The sequence below is a fragment of the Rhopalosiphum padi genome, chromosome 2, assembly GCF_020882245.1.
Source record: "Rhopalosiphum padi isolate XX-2018 chromosome 2, ASM2088224v1, whole genome shotgun sequence".
In the NCBI taxonomy this organism is placed as follows: domain Eukaryota; kingdom Metazoa; phylum Arthropoda; class Insecta; order Hemiptera; family Aphididae; genus Rhopalosiphum; species Rhopalosiphum padi.
Window position 1 is genome coordinate 62,674,310 of NC_083598.1, and position 20,721 is coordinate 62,695,030.

At 28.0% G+C, this 20,721-nt stretch overlaps 3 protein-coding genes across 3 annotated transcripts; 1 reads left to right on the plus strand and 2 right to left on the minus strand.

Annotated features, from left to right (window-relative positions):
- Window positions 1-365: 365 nt before the first annotated feature.
- Window positions 366-3,578, plus strand: LOC132921246 (uncharacterized). The gene is made up of 5 exons (XM_060984163.1): window positions 366-731; window positions 1,113-1,731; window positions 2,864-2,932; window positions 3,021-3,110; window positions 3,207-3,578. Exons 1-5 carry the CDS (start codon window positions 484-486, stop codon window positions 3,324-3,326), a joined length of 1,146 nt encoding a protein of 381 aa, XP_060840146.1. The 5' UTR covers window positions 366-483; the 3' UTR covers window positions 3,327-3,578.
- A 988-nt stretch (window positions 3,579-4,566) lies between these two features.
- On the minus strand, window positions 4,567-12,525 carry LOC132921267 (E3 ubiquitin-protein ligase UHRF1-like). The gene is made up of 13 exons (XM_060984195.1): window positions 12,220-12,525; window positions 10,292-10,532; window positions 8,167-8,337; window positions 7,922-8,109; window positions 7,506-7,855; window positions 7,254-7,437; window positions 6,967-7,192; window positions 6,695-6,906; window positions 6,477-6,620; window positions 5,683-5,839; window positions 5,332-5,619; window positions 5,159-5,257; window positions 4,567-5,073 (listed from the first exon to the last, which is right to left on the minus strand). The coding sequence occupies exons 2-13, from the start codon at window positions 10,439-10,441 to the stop codon at window positions 4,927-4,929; spliced, it is 2,316 nt and encodes a 771-aa protein (XP_060840178.1). The 5' UTR covers window positions 10,442-10,532; window positions 12,220-12,525; the 3' UTR covers window positions 4,567-4,926.
- A 1,039-nt stretch (window positions 12,526-13,564) lies between these two features.
- Window positions 13,565-19,025, minus strand: LOC132921701 (tumor suppressor candidate 3). The gene is made up of 8 exons (XM_060984870.1): window positions 18,749-19,025; window positions 17,887-18,053; window positions 17,625-17,745; window positions 17,419-17,559; window positions 17,103-17,243; window positions 16,897-17,047; window positions 15,383-15,548; window positions 13,565-15,318 (listed from the first exon to the last, which is right to left on the minus strand). Exons 1-8 carry the CDS (start codon window positions 18,824-18,826, stop codon window positions 15,303-15,305), a joined length of 981 nt encoding a protein of 326 aa, XP_060840853.1. The 5' UTR covers window positions 18,827-19,025; the 3' UTR covers window positions 13,565-15,302.
- Between the last annotated feature and the right edge of the window lie 1,696 nt (window positions 19,026-20,721).

Genomic DNA, 20,721 nt, shown 5'->3' on the forward strand with positions numbered 1-20,721 from the left:
ATATAAAATATAGGTAACTATAAACAAACGAATTCATACAATTGAAAAATAACAATATCAGTAAGACATAGTTATTATATAATTAGTACCTATTTAATATTATAACATAAAATTTAAGTATATAGGTACCTATAGCTATTGTATTTTTGGTGGACTCCTTTTAGAATTTATAATATAATACAAAATATATGCCCTTGAACAAAAATATATTATCGAGTTGACAATTCATAATTATATTTAACACTATTGTTAATCTAGTGTGCCGATTATTGTACTCACTCTTTCATTTACACAACTTTAAAAAACATATATCCATTAACTTTACATTTTCAATTTTTATTATAACATTTCACTTACGACGCAAATGCACAATGCGTATATGTTAACAATTATTATATCTAATCGATTAAAACCAACATAATTTCAAGTTTTACACGTTTATAATTTAACGGCAATGTATACTTTTTTAATCAGTTATCAAAAATGATTCCGCTCATATGTTTTTCTTCGCTTGTGTTCGGAAATTGGTCGTTGAAATGGAACGAAAAAGATCAAAGATTCGAGATATGTTATTATTTCTTTTTTACTTCAATTTTTATGATAATTTATTTTTTCTATTCAGTTTTTGCGTTGTTACATAATATAATAAAAGATAATTCCGGAACCGTTAATCCGCAATACTTAATAATTGCTTTGGCATACTTCATTCTCGGAGTTATGGTTTTAAACAGGTAAGAATGCATATAAAATAAACTTAACAGTTACAATATATTTTCTGACACGGCTAAATGCAACTTTTGACGCGTTTTAAACGCGTCCTCTGAATTTATAAATACCTATATAATCGTTGCGCGGTAATATTTGGTTTACATTTCGCACAAATGCATAAAAATACATTAAGTATACTCATATAACATGACGCGTGGAAAAATCGTAACGACGGGCCCGGTTATCGCCGCGATAAACAACAACACCACATAATACGATGACGTACAAATACGCAACTGCAATCCGCGTGTGCAGTATATCGCGGTCCACATACACACACACACACACACGCGGCACAAACGTATGCGTATATAATTATATAATAAGTGTCTCGTCTGCGGCAGGTTGATAAACGCCGGTCACAGCGCGCGTTTCGCGGACGAGCTGAAGCGCGGCTGCGGCCGGACCGTGGAGTCGGGCAGACACCTGCTGGAGTTCTGGCTCCGGACCGTCGGGTCCGCGGCGCTGCTGTGCATGGTGCACTTCAAGTACCGGTTGTTCACGGACATGCCGACGGCCGCCATCGCCGTGACCACAACGGTGCCGCTGTGCTGTTGCGTGTACTGCGGCTCGACGATGGAGTGCCAGTACGCGGCGGCGTGCGGCGCGCTCGCCCAGGAGTTCGCGTCCGTCAACCGCCGGGCCGGAGACCTGGGCCGCGACCTACGCGACCAATGGGCCGCCGCCGACCGGCTGATCCGGCTGTCGGACGCGCACTGCCGTCTGGCCAGGCTCGTCCGGCTGTTCAACGACGAGTACGGCGCGCCGATATTCTTCACCACCGTCGGTCTGCTCCTCTGTCAGATATTCGCCATGAACGACATCGTCTCGGTGGTGGTCATCAGCGACCTGTTCGACGCCACGTACGAGCGCTACACGTACGTGCTCGACGTGTTCACGTGGTCGTTCGCGTGGTTCCGGCTCTGGTGGATATGCTACCGGGCCGACGAGCTCGCGGCACAGGTGACCGCAGTCACGATATTAAAACTATATTATTGTAAATGCCTATGATATGCCCGCGCGTCATCGATATAATAATAATATTTGATAAATAGCCGCGGGTGTCGTGATGATGATGGCCGCCATAATCCGTGTCCGATCGTGTACGACGAGAGTCGTCCGGAATAAAATATATAATACGGAGGTCACAACCGGTGCCGTAAATACAGCAATGGGGAGGGGGGAATAATGAGGGTGCATCGAGGCCCCGAATCTATGAGATGCTTTTCTGGATTTCGACAAAAATATGCCTACCCAATATTGTTAATCATTTAATATCTATATCAATATAGTTATTTTTTTCATGTTACATGCCCAAAATATTTATAACTTTTAATTGTTGTTTGAGGTTCAGGTACAGCATGAGCCCTGGAGACGTGCCCTCACCCCACCCCCCACCCGCCCACCCTCTTAATCCGGGTCCGGTCTCACGGTCCGGCCATGTGTTGGGTATAAATTATAAAGCTCACTGGCGTATATATTATGATGTATCATGTATGTTATCTGTAAATATTAGTAAGTGTGGTTTTGAACGTTAAACGAATAATAAATCGCTGTCGACATTTAATACGAATAATGAGAGAAGGGCCAATAAAGTTTTTCCCAATAGGGCCGAATTTCTACGCCATTGATCACAATACATTGTATTGTATTATTAACTACTACTTACTATTAATAGTGTTTAGTTTGCTATAGTATATCAAATTGTATGTTAAAAATATTGTATAGAGAATCTCGTATAGGTCTATTGATGTTTAAATTTTAAAATATTGTAGTATTTAATTGTTCTAACTTGCTTTAAAATCAAATTACCAATAAAAAAAACCCTATGACATACTTTGAATAACAATTTTGAATTTAACTTAAATTTTATAATTTGACAGCACATTCTATTATTAAAGCTAAAAAAATTAGTTCAGCTAATCTCAATTTTGTTTTAATATACGGTTTTAAGACGGAGAAAAAATACGGGTGGCCTCGTGTCACAAAATCACATTCATTCATTATTGTACATACCTACCTATTTAAACTTTATAGTCTATATTGACTATTATTACAATCAATTATTAATTACAGTTCATATTCTTTTATTTAGGTTCACTTGACTGCAAAAATAATGCTTGAAAATGATATAAATTCATTTCCAGAAAAGACAAGAAAAATGGTAAAAAAATTTTAGTTGTTTACAATTAATAATATTTATGTATATTTGTAAAAGATGTTTGTTTTATTGGTTAACGTTAACAATCTAGGCTCTAGATTTGTTAGATCAATTGCTTCATCGTTACGTGAGAATTACGGCGTGGGGGTTCTATGATGTTAATAAGGAATTACTTTTTATGGTAAATATCAATGAAAATTGCATTTTATTTCAGCGCATGTTGGGTTATCTATTGGCTATTAGGTACCTATCAAATAAAGAATTATTTATTTTTCAGGTATTAGGTTATCAATTTGGTTTGTGTTTGATATGCACTCAATTTACGACTTCCGGCACACAACTAGTTAATAACATTACGACAGTTCAACCAAATTCCACAACTGCTATAGAAAAATAGTCATAAACCTTTGAAAACTATAATACTTAAATATTTTTCGGTAGTCAATTACTCACCTACCTAAATGCCATTTATTATCAATGCTAATACCTATTATATTTTTTTTTAATCTTATATTTTTTTAAATTTTATAAATTATCTCATGGCTATAACGACAACGACACAAATTGTTTTCTATTTGTGTGTTTTATTTAAACTTATATGTGTAGAATACCATTAAAATTATAGAATTTTTAAAGATGATAATGATGTATGAACATTTTTTTAAAAATCTTTTACAGAATTAAGGTTTTGATTAGTAACGACAAAATAAATATTGTTAATCGATGTAACCTTCAGCTTTTTTTTATTTAAACCTTATATTATATTATTATAATCTAGTGGTTTTCAACCTATATGTCACGACTCGTCAATTATTATCAAGTGAACCACGTCCGCAATAGAAACTAAAAATAAAATGTTTAAACAATTTTTTATTAGTATCATTATTCGTATGGGAGTATTTATTTTCGCATTATTCGTTTGTATTTGATTTCAAAATCAAAAGATTCTGTGGACCCAAAAAGTTAAAAACAATGTTATAATTTATACATTAATATCTCACGACGTTGCATTGCAACTCCCTAATAAACGACGCTGTGTCCGGCGTTGTACAATTAATAGTACCTACAACTTTATCCAATAATTAATACTATTCCTAAGTTGTTCTATATAAACCTCAAACAAGATATCTCAATCCCTAAATTATCTATGATTCATCATACAATATGAATCTACATTTATATTATTGGTAAAAATATGAAAATCTGAAAAATTAAATGTAGAACAGTATGGCCAACAGTAAAATAGTCCTTTCTCTCGGTACAATTTTGGAAAATACAGCATGGTCTAATAAAAATGTATAAAAATGTTATAATTAACTAAGCAAAAGAACAAAATTTTTATCATTTTGAGTTAAACCAAGTGTTACTTACAGTCATTTTTTTTATATATATAGTGATTTAGAAATATAAGTATATCCATATCACTCTCGATGAAACCATTAATATAATGCTATTAATTTTTTATTCTATTCAAACATAAGATCTTTTTTAAATTCATTATATACCTAACCTCGTTTAATGTGAACTTTAAACGCATTCTTTTAAAGCTTTTAAAGCATTCCTAAATTCAAACTGAACCACAAATGTTCTCTAAATAATCAAAATATTTAAATATTCAATGAAAATTTAACATAAAATACTAAATAGCAAATATTATCTTTATTTATTAATACATTTAACTTAATTTAACATTAAATGTAGGCATTAGACAAAAAAATAATTATTCATTAACATTTAATAGTCTTAATCAAAAATATAAGTTGATATAAAATAAATTTCAATGTGTTACTATAATAAAATTAAATACACAAAATATAAATAAATACAAAAATAACGCTTTTTGGTGTATTATAACGTTAATATGTAATTAAAATAAATTAATGTGAATATAAACACACCGAATGCATCTTAATATACAGCCTGTTCTGAAAGAGTGATTATGTTTTGTACCGTGATCAATTATTATTTACATGGGCAGAGTTATTGAAAATTGACAATTAACGATCTAAGTTATATCCTGGAAATAAATACAGCAGAGTTTGAGCTAATTTCTCATTCACATTCATAGAATAACTCTTTCCCAATTCTGCTCTACAAGATGGACATTGGAACACATCAGCGTTGAATGATCTTCTAAGACATCCCTAAAAAACATTGGTAATAATTATTATTAGTTAATATTTTTAAAATAAGCAATAATAAACAATTAAATTTACTATTTTTACTTACTTTACAAATATTATGAGAACATTCAGTGGTAATTGGTTCAAAAACAATTTCTCGACAACATATACATAAAAACATTTCTTCAACTCTATCCAAAAATGCCTAAAAATGTAACCCAAAACAAAAATGTATGTAGTATATTGAAGAATACCTTATAAAATTACAATAGTACATACCTTTTTGCCTTTTTCTAAAAATTCTTTACAATCTTCCCAGTATTTTTGGTTGGCAATGTCAGCTTTGATGAGTGTTTCTGCTTCTTTTTCAAGTTTATACCGAATTTTTGATTTTTTTTCTGAGCAATTACTAACTTCATTTTTCAAAGAACTATTCATCTGATCATTATTCTTACACTGCTCATTGTCCTCAATATCAGCATCCTGCAGTGTCCTTTTTCTTTTAGACTCGGGTAATTTTGATTTTGTGTCATGGTTAGCAACAGTTTCTATATAGTTTTCAGGATACTAAAAACCACAGGATATAATTTACACTATTTGCAATATTATCTATAATAACTTTTAACTCACAATTACTTTAAGACCTAATTGTTTTATACGCTTTTTGCCTTGTGCTGTCCAAGGAGCTGGCGTGGGATCATCACGTTTTAGAACAAAACGCCATACAGTGAATCCTGATATTCCAGTTTCAGGATAATATTTTATTACTTTATAAATACCATCATACCTATAAAATTAATAATTTTAACCATTTTAAACCTTTATAGTTTTTTTTAATACTTTTCAAATTCTTATCAGCAAAATTAAAAAAAATCTAGGAAAGAAACAGTCAAATAGAAAATAAGTGCTGAAGAAATGAATATATTTAAACTTTTAACCATTAAATCAAATGTTTCTAGGTTGTTTATTACATTTAATAAATTATCCATGCATTTTCTATCAGTTAAATTTTGGTTTACTTCTAGTACCATAAACCAAAATTATATGTAATTTTTTTCTATTATGATTAAAAGTTTAGTTAAATTTAGTTACAGTGATTAGCAACCTTATTGGACTCTCAAGCCACATTCATGAATTAAAGAGTTTGCCAGCGGATAAAAATAAAAATTTTATATTCTTAAATTATTTATTATGAAAAAAGACTTTAAAATAATGAAATATATAACAAAAAAATTGTCGTTCTAAAATTTAAAATGGGCCGTATACATAAGCAGCGTAGGCCGCTGGTTGCAGACCAATAGTTTAAATTAATACATCTAATTAATCAAATTAAAATTGCAACTTGTTAATTCTAAAATTGTGGATAATTGCTTAGGCCAATTATATTTTTAATTTTTTAATTTAATGTTATCTTTCTATCATACCGATTTCCCATCTCTGGTGCAAATTTTGAATGTTTACGAAGTTTATAATTTCGTACGACTCTAACTGGTTTGCCTTTTTTCCAATCTACAGCTGTAGCTCCTTTTTCACTATCTATTTTTGCATTGCAATTAAGTGCCAAAGCTCTAAAATATAAAATTTTAAAATTACTATCAAAAAATGTACATATATAAAGTTTTGTATTAAGAGGATTGTATACCTATTATAACGTGTCAATTCTTGGTCACAACTCTGCAGAGCAGTACGTTTATTTCCTGACAAATCACGTCCACCAGAACCAGTATACAAGAACACATCACCATTGTCAACATCATCTTCATAACCACCACTTAACACAATGCTAAACGCACCCTGATTATCTCTACCATGTATTCCTCCAACAGGAGGACGGTGAATGCCAGCTTCGGATACCTAAGAATAAAACATTTATCAAAACATTATAAAAGCTTAAAAAATAGTTTTTCCACTTACTTGTACACGGAATAACCATGCAGTCCCAACCTCAACGCCAGGAATAGGGCCAAAATGGTTTGATGGCACAATATTACACTTTTTTGTTCTTCCAACACATGCCATACCCTTACCCCAGTCTCTTTTTGATGTTGACATAGATTCTGGTGTTTTTTTCTTTGAAGCTTTTAATTTTTCACCAGCTTTGACAATTTCATTTTCATCATTTTTACATGACGGACAATACCTTTAACATTTTAACAGCACATCAAAACGTTAATATAAATCAATTAAAAAAACTGACTAACCAATCATCACGTGGCGTTTCTTTTAAAGGTGGCGTAAGACATTCCATATGGTAAGGATGATTACATTCATCACACATTAACTGTTTATCTTCGTCATCTTTGCCACCACAAACCCGACACCCACATTCCTTACATGATTTGTTCACATTGTCTTTGCACTTGATACAATATAAGGCAGCCGCTCCTTTACAAGAGTAAAACATAAATTAAATATTTTTTCTTTAAAATAAAGTATATTTTACTTTTAATTACTCATGACAACAGGTTCAGTTTGCATAATTTTATCGTCTTCTGGTGTACGCTCCGAAAGCAACTGATAGGGTTTTATTCTATAGATGTCATCAAGAAAAATTAAATTACAATTCTTTAACACGGCATTATCTAATCCAACAGTTACATCTCCAATAACATTACAGCCTCTTCTATTAGTTTTTATTTGTTTTACCAGAACATCATACCAATAACCGCGTTCTTGAGGATAATCGACATTATAATTCATGAGAACTCTATCATTTGGTTTTACATTTTCAAAAGACAAAATATCTAAAGCATGAGGCCGTATTTCTTGCAATTGAACTTCAATGGGAGGTTCTTCGGGACTTCTAAATAAACATTTATCAATAGTTGTAATATAAATAAAATTATAACAATAAATATATAATATTTACCCTAAGATCTCTGCAACATAAATTAGCCCATCGTTTTCTACTGGACTTTTAGGATCATTCGGTTTATTTACTACACAGCTGTCTTTTTTAATCTTGATCAATTTACTAATAAACCATGACCCGTAAGTATAATCTTTTACATCAACATAGTCACCAACTTTAAAATATTTGCTTTCCTCAGAATCATCCTAGAAAAAAAATAGTATAATAGATGTGTAGAGTTTAGGTGACTATAAAATATTTACTATTGAACTGGTGGTAGAAGAACAACTCGGAGTAAGCTCATCTTTTTTTGAACTTATTGTAACTTTTGATTCTTTTGGAGAGTTTATTTCTGCATCAGCTACTCTAACCATTAATTGAATGACATCATTTACATTTATACTATAATCAAATAACCTATATTGGTCTTCCAGCTGAAACATAAATATTACAATAATTGTTGAGAACTAATAAAATTACATAAATTCAAAATATATAAATTATATTTATCACATGTCTATATAAGCAAATTAAAAAACTCAAAATTAAATAGGTAATTATATTGCTTAAACATATACACAAGCCTTAAACTAAGCACAAGTAAACTATAGTGAGTGTTTAAGAAGACCATTCATTAAAGTAAGTAATATGACGTATAAATGTATTCAATACATATGATGAACTCAGGGCTCCCAAAAATTGGGGGATGGGGGATTGGTGAACACCGTGGAAACTTTGAGTAACAATCTATACTCTGTTCCAAATAAGAAGACTTGTGTTACACATGGGGAGCATGGCTAACGAGCCGCACATCAATATAGTTATGCTCAGTCACGGACTGGCGTATTATTCTTACATCGACCGTCAAATCATTACTTATATAATAATTTATTGATTGTGCATATGTATATATATGTCAGCTGTCGCACGATCTAGTTCTCGACATGCCCGACGGGCGAGCTTGCATCGCGATCGACGGCAGACGATCAATTCCAATAACAAACGGAACATAATTTGGTCGTTTGAGCACAAGTCTTTTTATTTGAAACTGAGTATATATGTATATTATTTTTATCTCATAAGATCAAAATAAATAATTTACATTGTATTTAATTATTCATAAATACTTTTAAAAAAAATGTTGATTTTTATATTAAACTGCAGTAAATTAGTGTACATATGTGTTTTCAACTTATTTTAGGGTAACTAAAATACCTAACATTTAATATAAATTAAATATTAGATATTAAAATTATTATTAATACTATTATACAATGAGGGCTCGAAATTATTTATAGTACCGTAGTTGAAAAATTGATGTGTGGGGGCCTGGATGTACCATAATAAATAGTGCACCAACTAGTGGCATACACCCCCATTTTAAGATTATAAGTTATAACCCAAAATTGTGTCAAAACTTATGAAGTTATGACTCACTACCTTGAATCATGTCAAATTATTAAATTAATTTATTTTTTATAAAAAGATAATATTTTTATTTTTTTAAACTATCAATTTAGAATTTTATGAATGATATTCATCAGTTTTGATGAAGCATAATAGTGAATGTAATAGCACAGAACAATAGTTAATAGTGAATGTAGTAAATAGCTGGTTTTAAAATCACAACATAATTTTCATAATAGATAAGCTATGTGTATATATTTTATTTGTATGATTATTTATCATACACAAGTGTAATATTATACTAATAACATGAGCTAATAACTAGGAAAATTAAATAATAAAACCTATATTTATTGCGATAAGAGAATATTATAATAATCTTTGTTATTAGAAGAGTTTGGCCTTCATAAAACTAGATAACTGAGTATATACAGAGTAACCCAATGAATGTATTACAAAACTAATACAAATTATATGAACATTCTATGCAGTTTTTGTAGATTTTGAACATATACAATTTGGATACTATAATTTAAGTTGAATTAATAAAAAACAGTAAATTTTCGTCAATAATGACATATTCTTAATGCAATTCATCAAGACTATATTGATTATGAATGATATATAAATTTACATTTATAATACTTAAGTTGTATATACTGAACCAGCATCAAAACTGTTGGTGCTCATTTCTAAATTCTCACGGAAATTTTAAGCTACACATTGTATTAATGGCTGTCTAGATAGACTATGTTGCTAATACCTACATATTAAATTAATAATTTTTACTAAGATGGTTAGCAAGCATGAAATAAAAATATAAAAAACGATATCAGACATCATTAATAAATATTAGTCTATGCATGCCAGTACCATAAAAAACCCATATTAATGACACTTAACATGATGAAATTATACTGTTTTAGACATATCAGGAGTTTAAACCAAAAAAGTTACATTCAATCAATCAGTCTTTCTTACTTGCTTGCCGGCAAAAAACAATCTTTGAATTTCTGGCTTGATATTAAATTTTTTTTCTACAAGTTTTTTGAACTCTTTAAGCACTGTTGTCCTGGATGTGGGTATTGTGACCGACACACCAGTGTCCATCATTCTCACTTGCACATACATGACTGCGGAAACTTGGCTATTGCAATCAGTACTATCCAAAAATTAATCTTCAGTTATTCGTTGACGTCACTTCAACAGTGGAGGTACTATCCTGCAAATATTGATCAGTTAAAATTTAAAAACATACAAGTTACTATTCTAAGAGATAGCTAGGGGTGCCTGTCTTTCTTTCTTATTACTATATTACTATACTCTATTCCAAATAAGTCTGGAAAAATGTAGGACCAAAACAAGCAGATTTCAAGCAGGTATGTCACGTGATCTGCTGGTGGTCTAATCACTGACAGAACATGACGAGTGCCGATAATTGTAGCCAATAACAGTGGACCTGCCTGCGCGATTTTTTCTAGACTTATTTGGAATAGACTATATAATAATACATAAATAAATACCATATAGTACCTTTATATAATTATAACAATTAATAAGTGTCTTAAGTAACTAGTAAATAATAGTTTTTAAACAGTTATACAAAAATAAAAATAAATTTGAAGTTATTTCTGACATCCAAAAATATATTTCTAAAAAATTTAGCAAATACATTTTTTTTTATTTAACACTTAGGACGGACCACTTAAGTGTAGTTTTTGTGAATAAAATGTATTGTATTAAATAACCGTCAAAACTAATTGTAATCACAAACGATAAATTTAAAAAAAATGTATTATTTATGTTGCATAAAAAACATTACTTTTTACTTAAAATCCAAGTATTAATAATTCACGAGTGCTTGATTTAACAAAATGGATACCTACCATACTATATTTTGTATTATTAATGAAGATTTATACAAATTTACTATCTTATGTTAGTTTTTTATTAAGCATTTACAAAAGTCAAAAAGTAAAATGCATTCAATTTTATCTCTGTGTAGGAACACTAGGAACTTACAAACCTAGTAATTTACTATTGTTTCGTGTCAGAATTTATCAAACCTAGTTAATTAACTAGATTATTAATTTATTTTTATTTTTATTTTTTTTTGTTACAAAAGTAATACAATTTTATTAAAAAATGACGATGATGTGAGTAAATGGGTAAGTATATAATTAAATACTCATTATGAAATTAAATTATACTTAGAAAACTTATCCAATAGAATTATTTCCTAAACAATATTCTAGGCAATTAAAATTCTGTTCATAAATTTTAAGTAGGTAAAATATTTTTTTAAGAATAAATTTTAACATAACTTCCTAATTAAAAACGTAAATATGCTAATTAAGTCCCAATATCTGAATGTAGAAAAAATAATATACTAATTGAGTACAATGATTATTTTAAGTAAAATAATATAAAACCAATCATAATGTATGTATATGAAGACAATGATGTGATATCATTGATATAATTATTAATTCTATACAGAGTTTATTAAAACACGGACTCAATTAATATGATATCCCTTAAAACAACCAGGGACTCAATTCATCCTAAAAGGTTTTATTGGGACTTAAGTTTGTATGCAGCCACAATGATATATACCCACAGACATAATATATATACGTAATATATAAGTCTGTGTATATACCTAACAATATACTTTTTACCTACTTTGATATATTATATACCAATAAAAAAAAACCCTCTATGCACATATATTTTTGAATTATAAGTAAGTAAATTTACACTAATAAGTTTTTTTTAACAAAAATGTATAAAAATATTAATTATTACTTTAAAAAATGTTGGATCCCTCCTCTAATAATCAAAATAAAATCAAGGATAATTAGTCCTGAGAAAACAATTCCACCGAGCTACGAGTTATTCATTTTTACCTTTTTCACGAAACACGGTTGATCATCATCGTTCTTCGTCACGACAGAATCAAAATACGAAACTTAGATACTGAAATACTAGAAGTAGACAGAATCAGTGCACTGAAAGTGAACAGGGATGAAAAAGGCGAATTGGCGAACTGGCGACTGACTATTGAGATTGACAAAGGGCAACTCTAGGCCTGTAAATAAACAAAATGAAAACACAAAATGATTTTGGCGGGACGGTGTGAGTATGTAACAATGTTGACCGTAGTAATCCGCGCCAAAATGGTAAAAATAAAGGTAAACCTGATTAACTGACAACACGACTACGATTACTGATTATATGTGATAAATATCAGGATTCTCAACGTCCCAATTTTGTAAATATTTCAATTATCCGCTAGGTTCGCTATAAGTCATATCTCCATATTATCACAAATTTACAACTGTGTTGTCTGCCTAGACTTTATAGTATTAGGTCCATGGTTGTCTGTATTTATATTATGATAAAAAAACATAAATATCATGAAAAATATTAAATAATAATTTTTTAGTATAGTTTTATTACTTTATTAGTATTAAATATTTGAATTGTTAATTGTTATTACTGTTAAAATTTAGAAAACAAATCATAGTATCTATTAATTATTATTCTGAAACAAAATATAAAAAAATATTTATATTTTTGTATTTTGTATATAATATAATTGAAAGTACATAGACTTTAACTTTTACTTAGTATCCCAAGGAAATGTTATAAGACTATTGACATGACTAGTACTAGCTACTTAAGTAATTATTATACTTATACAGTAACATACTCATACAACATACCCTCAAAAATATTATTTTCTATTGTTTTTGTAATGAGTGATTTTAAAGATAAAATTAATTAGATGCTCAAAAATAAAAAATAAATGTTTCTGTTTAAAAGTATTTTGTCTATGTTGTGCATGGGCCAAAGAGAGAAACAAACAGTGCACTGATATCCTCTTAATTTACTGGATATTAACAAAGTAAAACAAAATAAAAATTATAGGTATATTCTATAAAATATGTAATTCTATATTCAATAAATCAAATTTGAATCTGATTTTCCTTTAATAGATTTCAACAAATTTAAACTTTCTGTAGTTTGCAGTTGTACCTATACATATATAGATCACCAGTAGCATAAAAAAAATATATAATATATTTGGCTTACACAAAATGAATTGATGATGGTGTATAAATACTCATGTGTACATAAGTCAACACTACAATGTGTCGACTTATAAAGGCAATATTTTATATTTTTAATTAGGTATGTTGCTGATCAGCAGCAGACAGATAGTAATCTATAAATACAACTACACAAGTATAAGTATTAACTATCAAATCAAATATATTTTATTAAATTTTATACAAATATTTTTGATTACCTATTTTGCTTTATTTTAAGTTATTATTATTTATTATAATAAATAATATTTGAGTATTCAATATAATATATTATTATATAATCATAAAACATAAAACATAATTGCCGACTTACAACTACTACGTCAAAATGGCAAATTTGACTAAAATGAAACAGGTATCTTAAGTGAAGGGAGTACCGAGTAACACCCCCATCCACTAAATCCGACCCTGCTTGTACAACATTTTCAAGCATTTTCAGTATATAGAGAAAAAATCAAAATATTTAAAGTTAAATAACTATACCAAGTTCAAGTGTAAAAAATTATCATATAAAGATGTTTGTGGAAATTACAAATAGTATTATACAGTAATATTTGTTTTTGAATTACAACAAAATTTCAAAAATTGTTTGAGGAGTAATAAATATAGTAAATGTATGTGTTATTATTCAATGCCATAAAAATTTAAAATGCTTATAAAAACTTGATATAATTTTGTGGTACCTATATTCCTTATTTTTATTGTAAGCAGAAAAACTTATGAGGAGGATTTCTTGTCTTTAATTTTCAAATCAAATATTTATTTTTGAATTTCCAATTACAAATAATTTGCAACCTTCAAACCGTGTATTAAATTTTAAAGAAATTAAAATTTTTAAACACTAATAAATAGATCAATAAGAAGGAAACTATTAAAAAGTTATATTATGTTTAAGAAATGCTTACATAAACATTTGGTGAAAATTTTAAGTACCTATCTATTGGTTATACGTCAACATTTGTTTTCAAGGATATGCATTTTCTTGACACAAATAGCTTTATGCTTACAGTTTTTATAAAATCAAATTATTTGAACAATTTTTTTTTTTTATTACATTTTTGCTATATCATTATTCATTATGTATGACAGAAGGCCCACAATATGAAAAATCTAAAGGTAAACAAATATATTCATATATGTATATTACTTTCATTGATAAATTACATTTTAATTCAATTAATTAACCATTACTATACACAGTAATAATGGTATATTATTGACTATCCACAGGTTCCACTTGTGTAAATAATTATTTCATGTTCACATATTTTTATACACCCCCCTAACTCATCTACTCAATTGTTTGACTAATGTTTTACCTACTTTAATAGCTTAATTTAACCTTTCAGTATTATTTCCAAACTAGAACTTTGAGCAGCATTGTTTAATCTTCTCAATTAAGATTTTTTAGGCTCCTAATTAATAATACATATTACTAAATCCAACTTCTGGTTTCAATAATCTTTTATAAATTTAAATTTACCTTAAAAAATATAGCAATAAATAAACCAACTACAAACCACTTTTAAATATTAAATATTATATTGAACATTTTAAAGTGTTTTTTTTTTTAAATGCTTAACAATAAAAATCAGTTGATTTTTTTATGATATTTATATAGATATTATAATTGAAATGTTAATATTGTATATGCATTGCCAAATATGGATAATGCATTGACAATAATGCATTTTCAAATACAATTTACTTAGAAAATAATAATAACTAATTATAGTTTGAAGAATTGTTGTACCCAAATAAGAATTTAAAATGAAAAATTTTGAACTAATAATAGATACATTTTGAAAAGTCTGTGCAATTTTTAATAAATAAACAAAACAGAAAAAAAATTAAGTAGATTCATATTCAAAACTCCATTATTTGATCAGAAAGCTGAAAAATAAATAAATATTTGAGTTATTCAATTATAAATTGTAATTTAGTTTGTTAATATTACCTGTAAGGATATCCATGTGCTTTTGATTTAAATATAGATAGAATAACGCTGAATAAAAATACAACCAATGCTAAACCGCCAACAGTCATTATTTTACGTGTCTTAGAATCTGTTTTCTTTGTATAAGAATCAATCATTATCACAGCTCCAAACACCAATATTGTATCTATATAAATATTAAGGAAAAAATCTATTTGCTTAAACATAATTATTTATTTATATTAATATTTATTAAATATGTATTTTTACAACTAACTCAAGTTAAAAAGATTATAATTATAATTTTTGAGTATTATGGTGTATGCTAAGTATCTTATGGCAAATAATGTGTGTCAATAAAAGCTAATTTTTATTGACTTCAGTTCAAGCATTTCTAAATTAAAATTGTATAAATAATCATTAAATATTTTTGTAATAATGGTCAATTGGTATCACATACCTGTATATTATAACGCATTATAATGCATTCACTTGATAAAATTTTAATTTTTGTGGAATTCTATATGTACATTTTGAATAATATTTATTATTGTCTAATCCTTTATTACAAAATTATTTTTATTTCAATTATTAAATTTTGTTAAATTGTATAATTTTATATAATTTGTATTGTCATTTTAAGTTTGTTGTCTTTGTGTGTACTGTATAACTGAAAAGTGATTTTTTTTTTATTTTAGCATATACTATATTGTAATACAAAGAATAACATTGAATACAATAGTACTATGTTAAACAAATTTACAGTCAACAAACAATAAACATTTTTGTTTTTAACATGAGGGTTTATCCATAACAAATCAAGGGATGTTCTCAATTTAAACTGTTCAAACTAATAAGTAACCTTACTAGGTCATTATGTATAGTTCGAAAATAGGTTTTTTATGCTGCGCCCCAACTAAGGAAATTTTGCATATAAATAGGATATGATTTTGATGTACACTGACTAAGCAAACGTAATAAATAAGTTAAAAATCAAGGAAAAAAGAAATAGTAAAATTATATAGAGTATATACTCACACTACTCAATCCCCAAGTTACTTAGTTACTCGTATGTCATTTCGATTTGTTCCACTATTTAACATTTACAAAAATAATACTGTAAAAATTTTAAATACTTTAAATGATTAAAACTTTTAAAATGAGTTCAACCGCTAAATTCTAACCGGGTTTTGGCATACCAAAATATAATATTCCTCCTGTTCTCTTTAAAAATGGTTGAATACAGGGAAGTTCAGTAGGGTAACAATATTCTGATATATTTTTACTTCTTTAGTTAAATTTTCATACCGTAAAAATAAAATGCTATTCGCTATGTTAATAACATAAAATTTAAAACACCTAGTTAAAATATTTATACAGAAAACCAAATTAAGTTTTATTTAATAGTATTCTAAGCATAACAATTTGGAAACTCTCTAAATATTTTGAACTTTCTTGTTTATATTAATGTAATATGGATATTTCTTATTTTTTTAATCTAAACACTGTACCATACAAAATGATAAAAAGGATACTCAATATAATTATGATGTAGGTTTCAACAATGAACTGTCCTTGTGAAGAGTTGTGAATATATGTAATAATGCCTTGTTGATTACGGTGCATTAATGGTGGTCCTCTTATATGATTCCACATTTGTCCGGAAATCATATTCAAACAGAATAACTACAAAACATAGTTTACTATTTTGTTGATTTATAAAAGATTACAAAACACTTACCACAGAAAAAACTCCCCATAAATTTTTATTGAAAAACATTTCCATATTATTTCGCCTGACATATAAAAATGATGAGCATATTGCAAATAAAACAGATAATGCCAATGTACTTGAATAATTTGGTGGTCGGAATATTCGTATCTAAAATAAAAGATAAAATTAATAAAATTATAAATATTATACAAGATTAAATCAATGAATAAATATTTAAAAAAACATGACTAAATAACTTATTATTTTATTAAAAATTTAAATTTAATAAATTAAGAGCCATGTTGGATTTTAATTATCAATATAAACGAAAAAGTATACTGACTTGTACATCAGTTCTTTCTTGTATCCATTTTGCAATCATTTCTGATGCAAAACCAACTCTTTGTATATCCATAGTATCTAAAGGTTTTGGTTTACCTTTTGCTGGAAAATGCATGAACACTGGAGCAGTATTAATTCGCATCTATAAATACAAATATTGATTAATTAATTGTTAAAAAATGAGAAATGATAATATATAATACTAACCAGTTGAAAAATGTCAGATCCCTCATCAAAGTCAACAATTCCAAAGTATAAAGGACTTTCAGTTAGTCTATGAGAGTAGCGATATGAATTAGCTACAATAATAAATTCATCACTGGCGTGTCTAAAAATACAATAATTTTTTTTTCATGTTTTCAAAACATAGGTACAAACTGAATAATCAAATATTTCAGTTATAATAATTATCAATGAAGTATTTAAAAATATAATAATTTCAAGTACAATAAATACGAGGAAAATTTACCCGCATATTGAACATTGTCTATGAGATGCCATTGCTGTGAACATCATAATAACTGAATAGTTTCTTGGTGGTGATTTGACAAATTCCTTAAATTTAGGACCATTAAATTTAACCAAAAATTTCTTTTGATATAGATCATTTAGCTGCTGTACTTTTTGATCAAGGCTCTAAAAGACAGTTACATACTAATTAATAAAATTTGATATTATTTAATATTAAATATCTTTAACACAATTATTTACTCTTTTCTCTGAAGAAATAAAATTATAGATGAAAATAATGTAATAAATATTTAATGTAGAGTCTGAAATTCTCACTACTCATCTAGTAGATATTGTTATTTGAACTCTTAATGAAGAGATTATAGTTAACTTATTTATCGACAAATTGGACCAAAAACATAGATCAACAATATGTGTACTGTAGTACTAAATAAGGGTATTTAGCAAACAACTGATTAAGAACAATTATCAGTCAACATAATAACATCATGTATGTTATTTTAAGGTATAAGTTAATATTAATAAAGATTAATGCCACACATATTAAATAGAATACAGATTTTATTTAATGTAATGAATACATTTTCCACAAGGTATACATTGTTGATAGACAAGTTTATTAGACCTCAAATTAAATTATTTGCTGATTATGTACACCTAAGTACTTTAAATGATTAAAGTATTAATTATATTTTTTTAAGAAATTAAAATAAATTGTTAAATAATACTTATTATTTTATTGTGTGTATTATGTATACAATAAAAAATGTAAAATATTTATTGATAGTGATTGATTGAAATAAATTTCTTCAGAAATAATTAAGGCCTATTGAAAATGTGATATTGTGTAAAGATCTTACCTTAGGGCGCTCTTCCCTGGCGCTTTCAACTAAGGAATTTAAAATAATAAAAGCACAAAGAATGGTTTTTAAATACATTTTTAAAAGATTTGAGAATTTGCGTGAATTAGAACAAAAAATACATTTTGAATTTCTGACACTCAATAATTAACATTAAATGTTAATTCAATGAATTTTAAATGAAATACGATTTATTGAAAACTAGAATATTTAAAAAAAATAACATATATGTTGTACCTAAGTCCCGTAGCCTATAGGGTATAAACAAATATATTAAAATAAAAATGTAGTGACGTTGACGTTATGATAAAATCACTGAACAATTTTCTTGCCGGTTTGATAACATCGTGTCATCAAAAAGTACTGCCAACTTAAATTTGTTGATAAATTATTCGTTGTCACCGTAGACGTAGAGCTAATAAATAAAAATATGAAACATTCAAAATTGAAAATTATAATAAATTATGCTTAGATCATGATTTCGATCTTAGAATTTTAGATCTACGATCAATCTAAAAAACTAACTGCTCAGAACCTTGATAAAATATATTTAATCAAGGCTCTCTAAATATATCTATAGGTTATAAGTCTATAAAATATTAACTCAATTACGTTTTTTTACAACAAAATATGCAAGTGGACAGTATAGGTATACAACATGTAGCCAATAGCCATAATAAAAGTAAAATACTGAAATTGTTTTGTGTAATAATTGTGTAATTGGTATAGATTATGAATAGCATCTCAATAAGACTGGGTGAATTTAATCGCAAATAAAGTAAATGTCACGCACGAGTTAGCATTAAGCAATACTTGTTTACTTAAGGTATTAAACTATTTACATTCACTCAGTCATGAACATAAAGCGTAAATTATATATGACAATTTACTTGTTATCCATTTTATTCGCTGCTACCAAGTTAACTCAATCCAATGGTCAAAGTAAGTTGCCAACACTCGCCCACGAATAAAGTTGACTATCGGCCTACTCTTGTTGCTACTCGGCACTCGCTGGCTATTTTAATTTTTGGGAGTGAAATTGCATAGTATATTCGACATAACTGGATAAATCGCTTAGTTGGTTAGCCATTAATTAGTGCTCGCGATTTAAGAGGGCTTAGTGACTTGCAATAGTCGTGACTATTCGCTGACAGAATTTAACGAATGTACTAATAAATAATAATCCAGACTTATATTTAGGTACTTAGTATTCATGTGTGGTGACTGGTGATCGGAGGGGTGTTTACAGAGGTTTAGCGCTATCCCCAATTTGTTCCGACCCCCCCCCCTCACAAAAAAAAATAATAAAAATTCAATACTGTATAGATAATAATATACTGGTCCAAAAACGCATTACAATTTACAAATGACAAACGTTATTCATTTTGACTAAGAATAGTAAGAATACTGTATTGTCTACACTGTAGATAGTAAAAAAATTAATATTTTCAAATATTATGATCCTAAACGGAAATTAATAATTTGAATAAAATAAATTTCGATTACTAAAAGATAATACAGAAACATATTGGTAAGATTTATATATTATATTACCGAAAATATGGCATAGATCGCTTTATGCTCACTGCTCAGTGTCAACTGTAATTATTATTTATTATTTTGTTAATTATATTGTTCATTTTTTAGTCATTTGTTTTCACTCTATAATGACATACCACATACGGATATTTCTGTAAATATCATTTCATACTTCATAGTAGAAAAATATGTGTAGGTACCTCCATATTTTTAAAATTATTTAATATTTATGATAGCGTTTTAAATACCTACCATTTACCAAGTAATGAAACAAGTGTTTCCTCGCAATCACAGAACAATACGAAATACGGTCATTGGAAAGTAAACAATAAATTATTACAAATTGTCAGCTGAGGACTTGAGGTTCAAAAAATAGATATTTCATCTATATATCATCTATTTTTTATAGGTTTATTTAGTATTTACTATAATTA

Excerpts from the sequence above, each read along its gene's own strand:
- LOC132921246 (XM_060984163.1), top strand. The coding sequence starts at position 484 with ATGATTCCGCTCATATGTTTTTCTTCGCTTGTGTTCGGAAATTGGTCG. Across the intron at positions 732-1,112 it reads GGAGTTATGGTTTTAAACAG|GTTGATAAACGCCGGTCACA; the intron begins GTAAGAATGCAT and ends CGTCTGCGGCAG. Across the intron at positions 2,933-3,020 it reads CAGAAAAGACAAGAAAAATG|GCTCTAGATTTGTTAGATCA; the intron begins GTAAAAAAATTT and ends TTAACAATCTAG.
- LOC132921701 (XM_060984870.1), bottom strand. The coding sequence starts at position 18,826 with ATGTATTTAAAAACCATTCTTTGTGCTTTTATTATTTTAAATTCCTTA. Across the intron at positions 17,560-17,624 it reads GATCTGACATTTTTCAACTG|ATGCGAATTAATACTGCTCC; the intron begins GTTAGTATTATA and ends TTGTATTTATAG. Across the intron at positions 17,244-17,418 it reads AAGAAAGAACTGATGTACAA|ATACGAATATTCCGACCACC; the intron begins GTCAGTATACTT and ends CTTTTATTTTAG.
- LOC132921267 (XM_060984195.1), bottom strand. The coding sequence starts at position 10,441 with ATGTATGTGCAAGTGAGAATGATGGACACTGGTGTGTCGGTCACAATA. Across the intron at positions 8,110-8,166 it reads CTTCTACCACCAGTTCAATA|GATGATTCTGAGGAAAGCAA; the intron begins GTAAATATTTTA and ends TTTTTTTTCTAG. Across the intron at positions 7,438-7,505 it reads AACTGAACCTGTTGTCATGA|GAGCGGCTGCCTTATATTGT; the intron begins GTAATTAAAAGT and ends ACTCTTGTAAAG.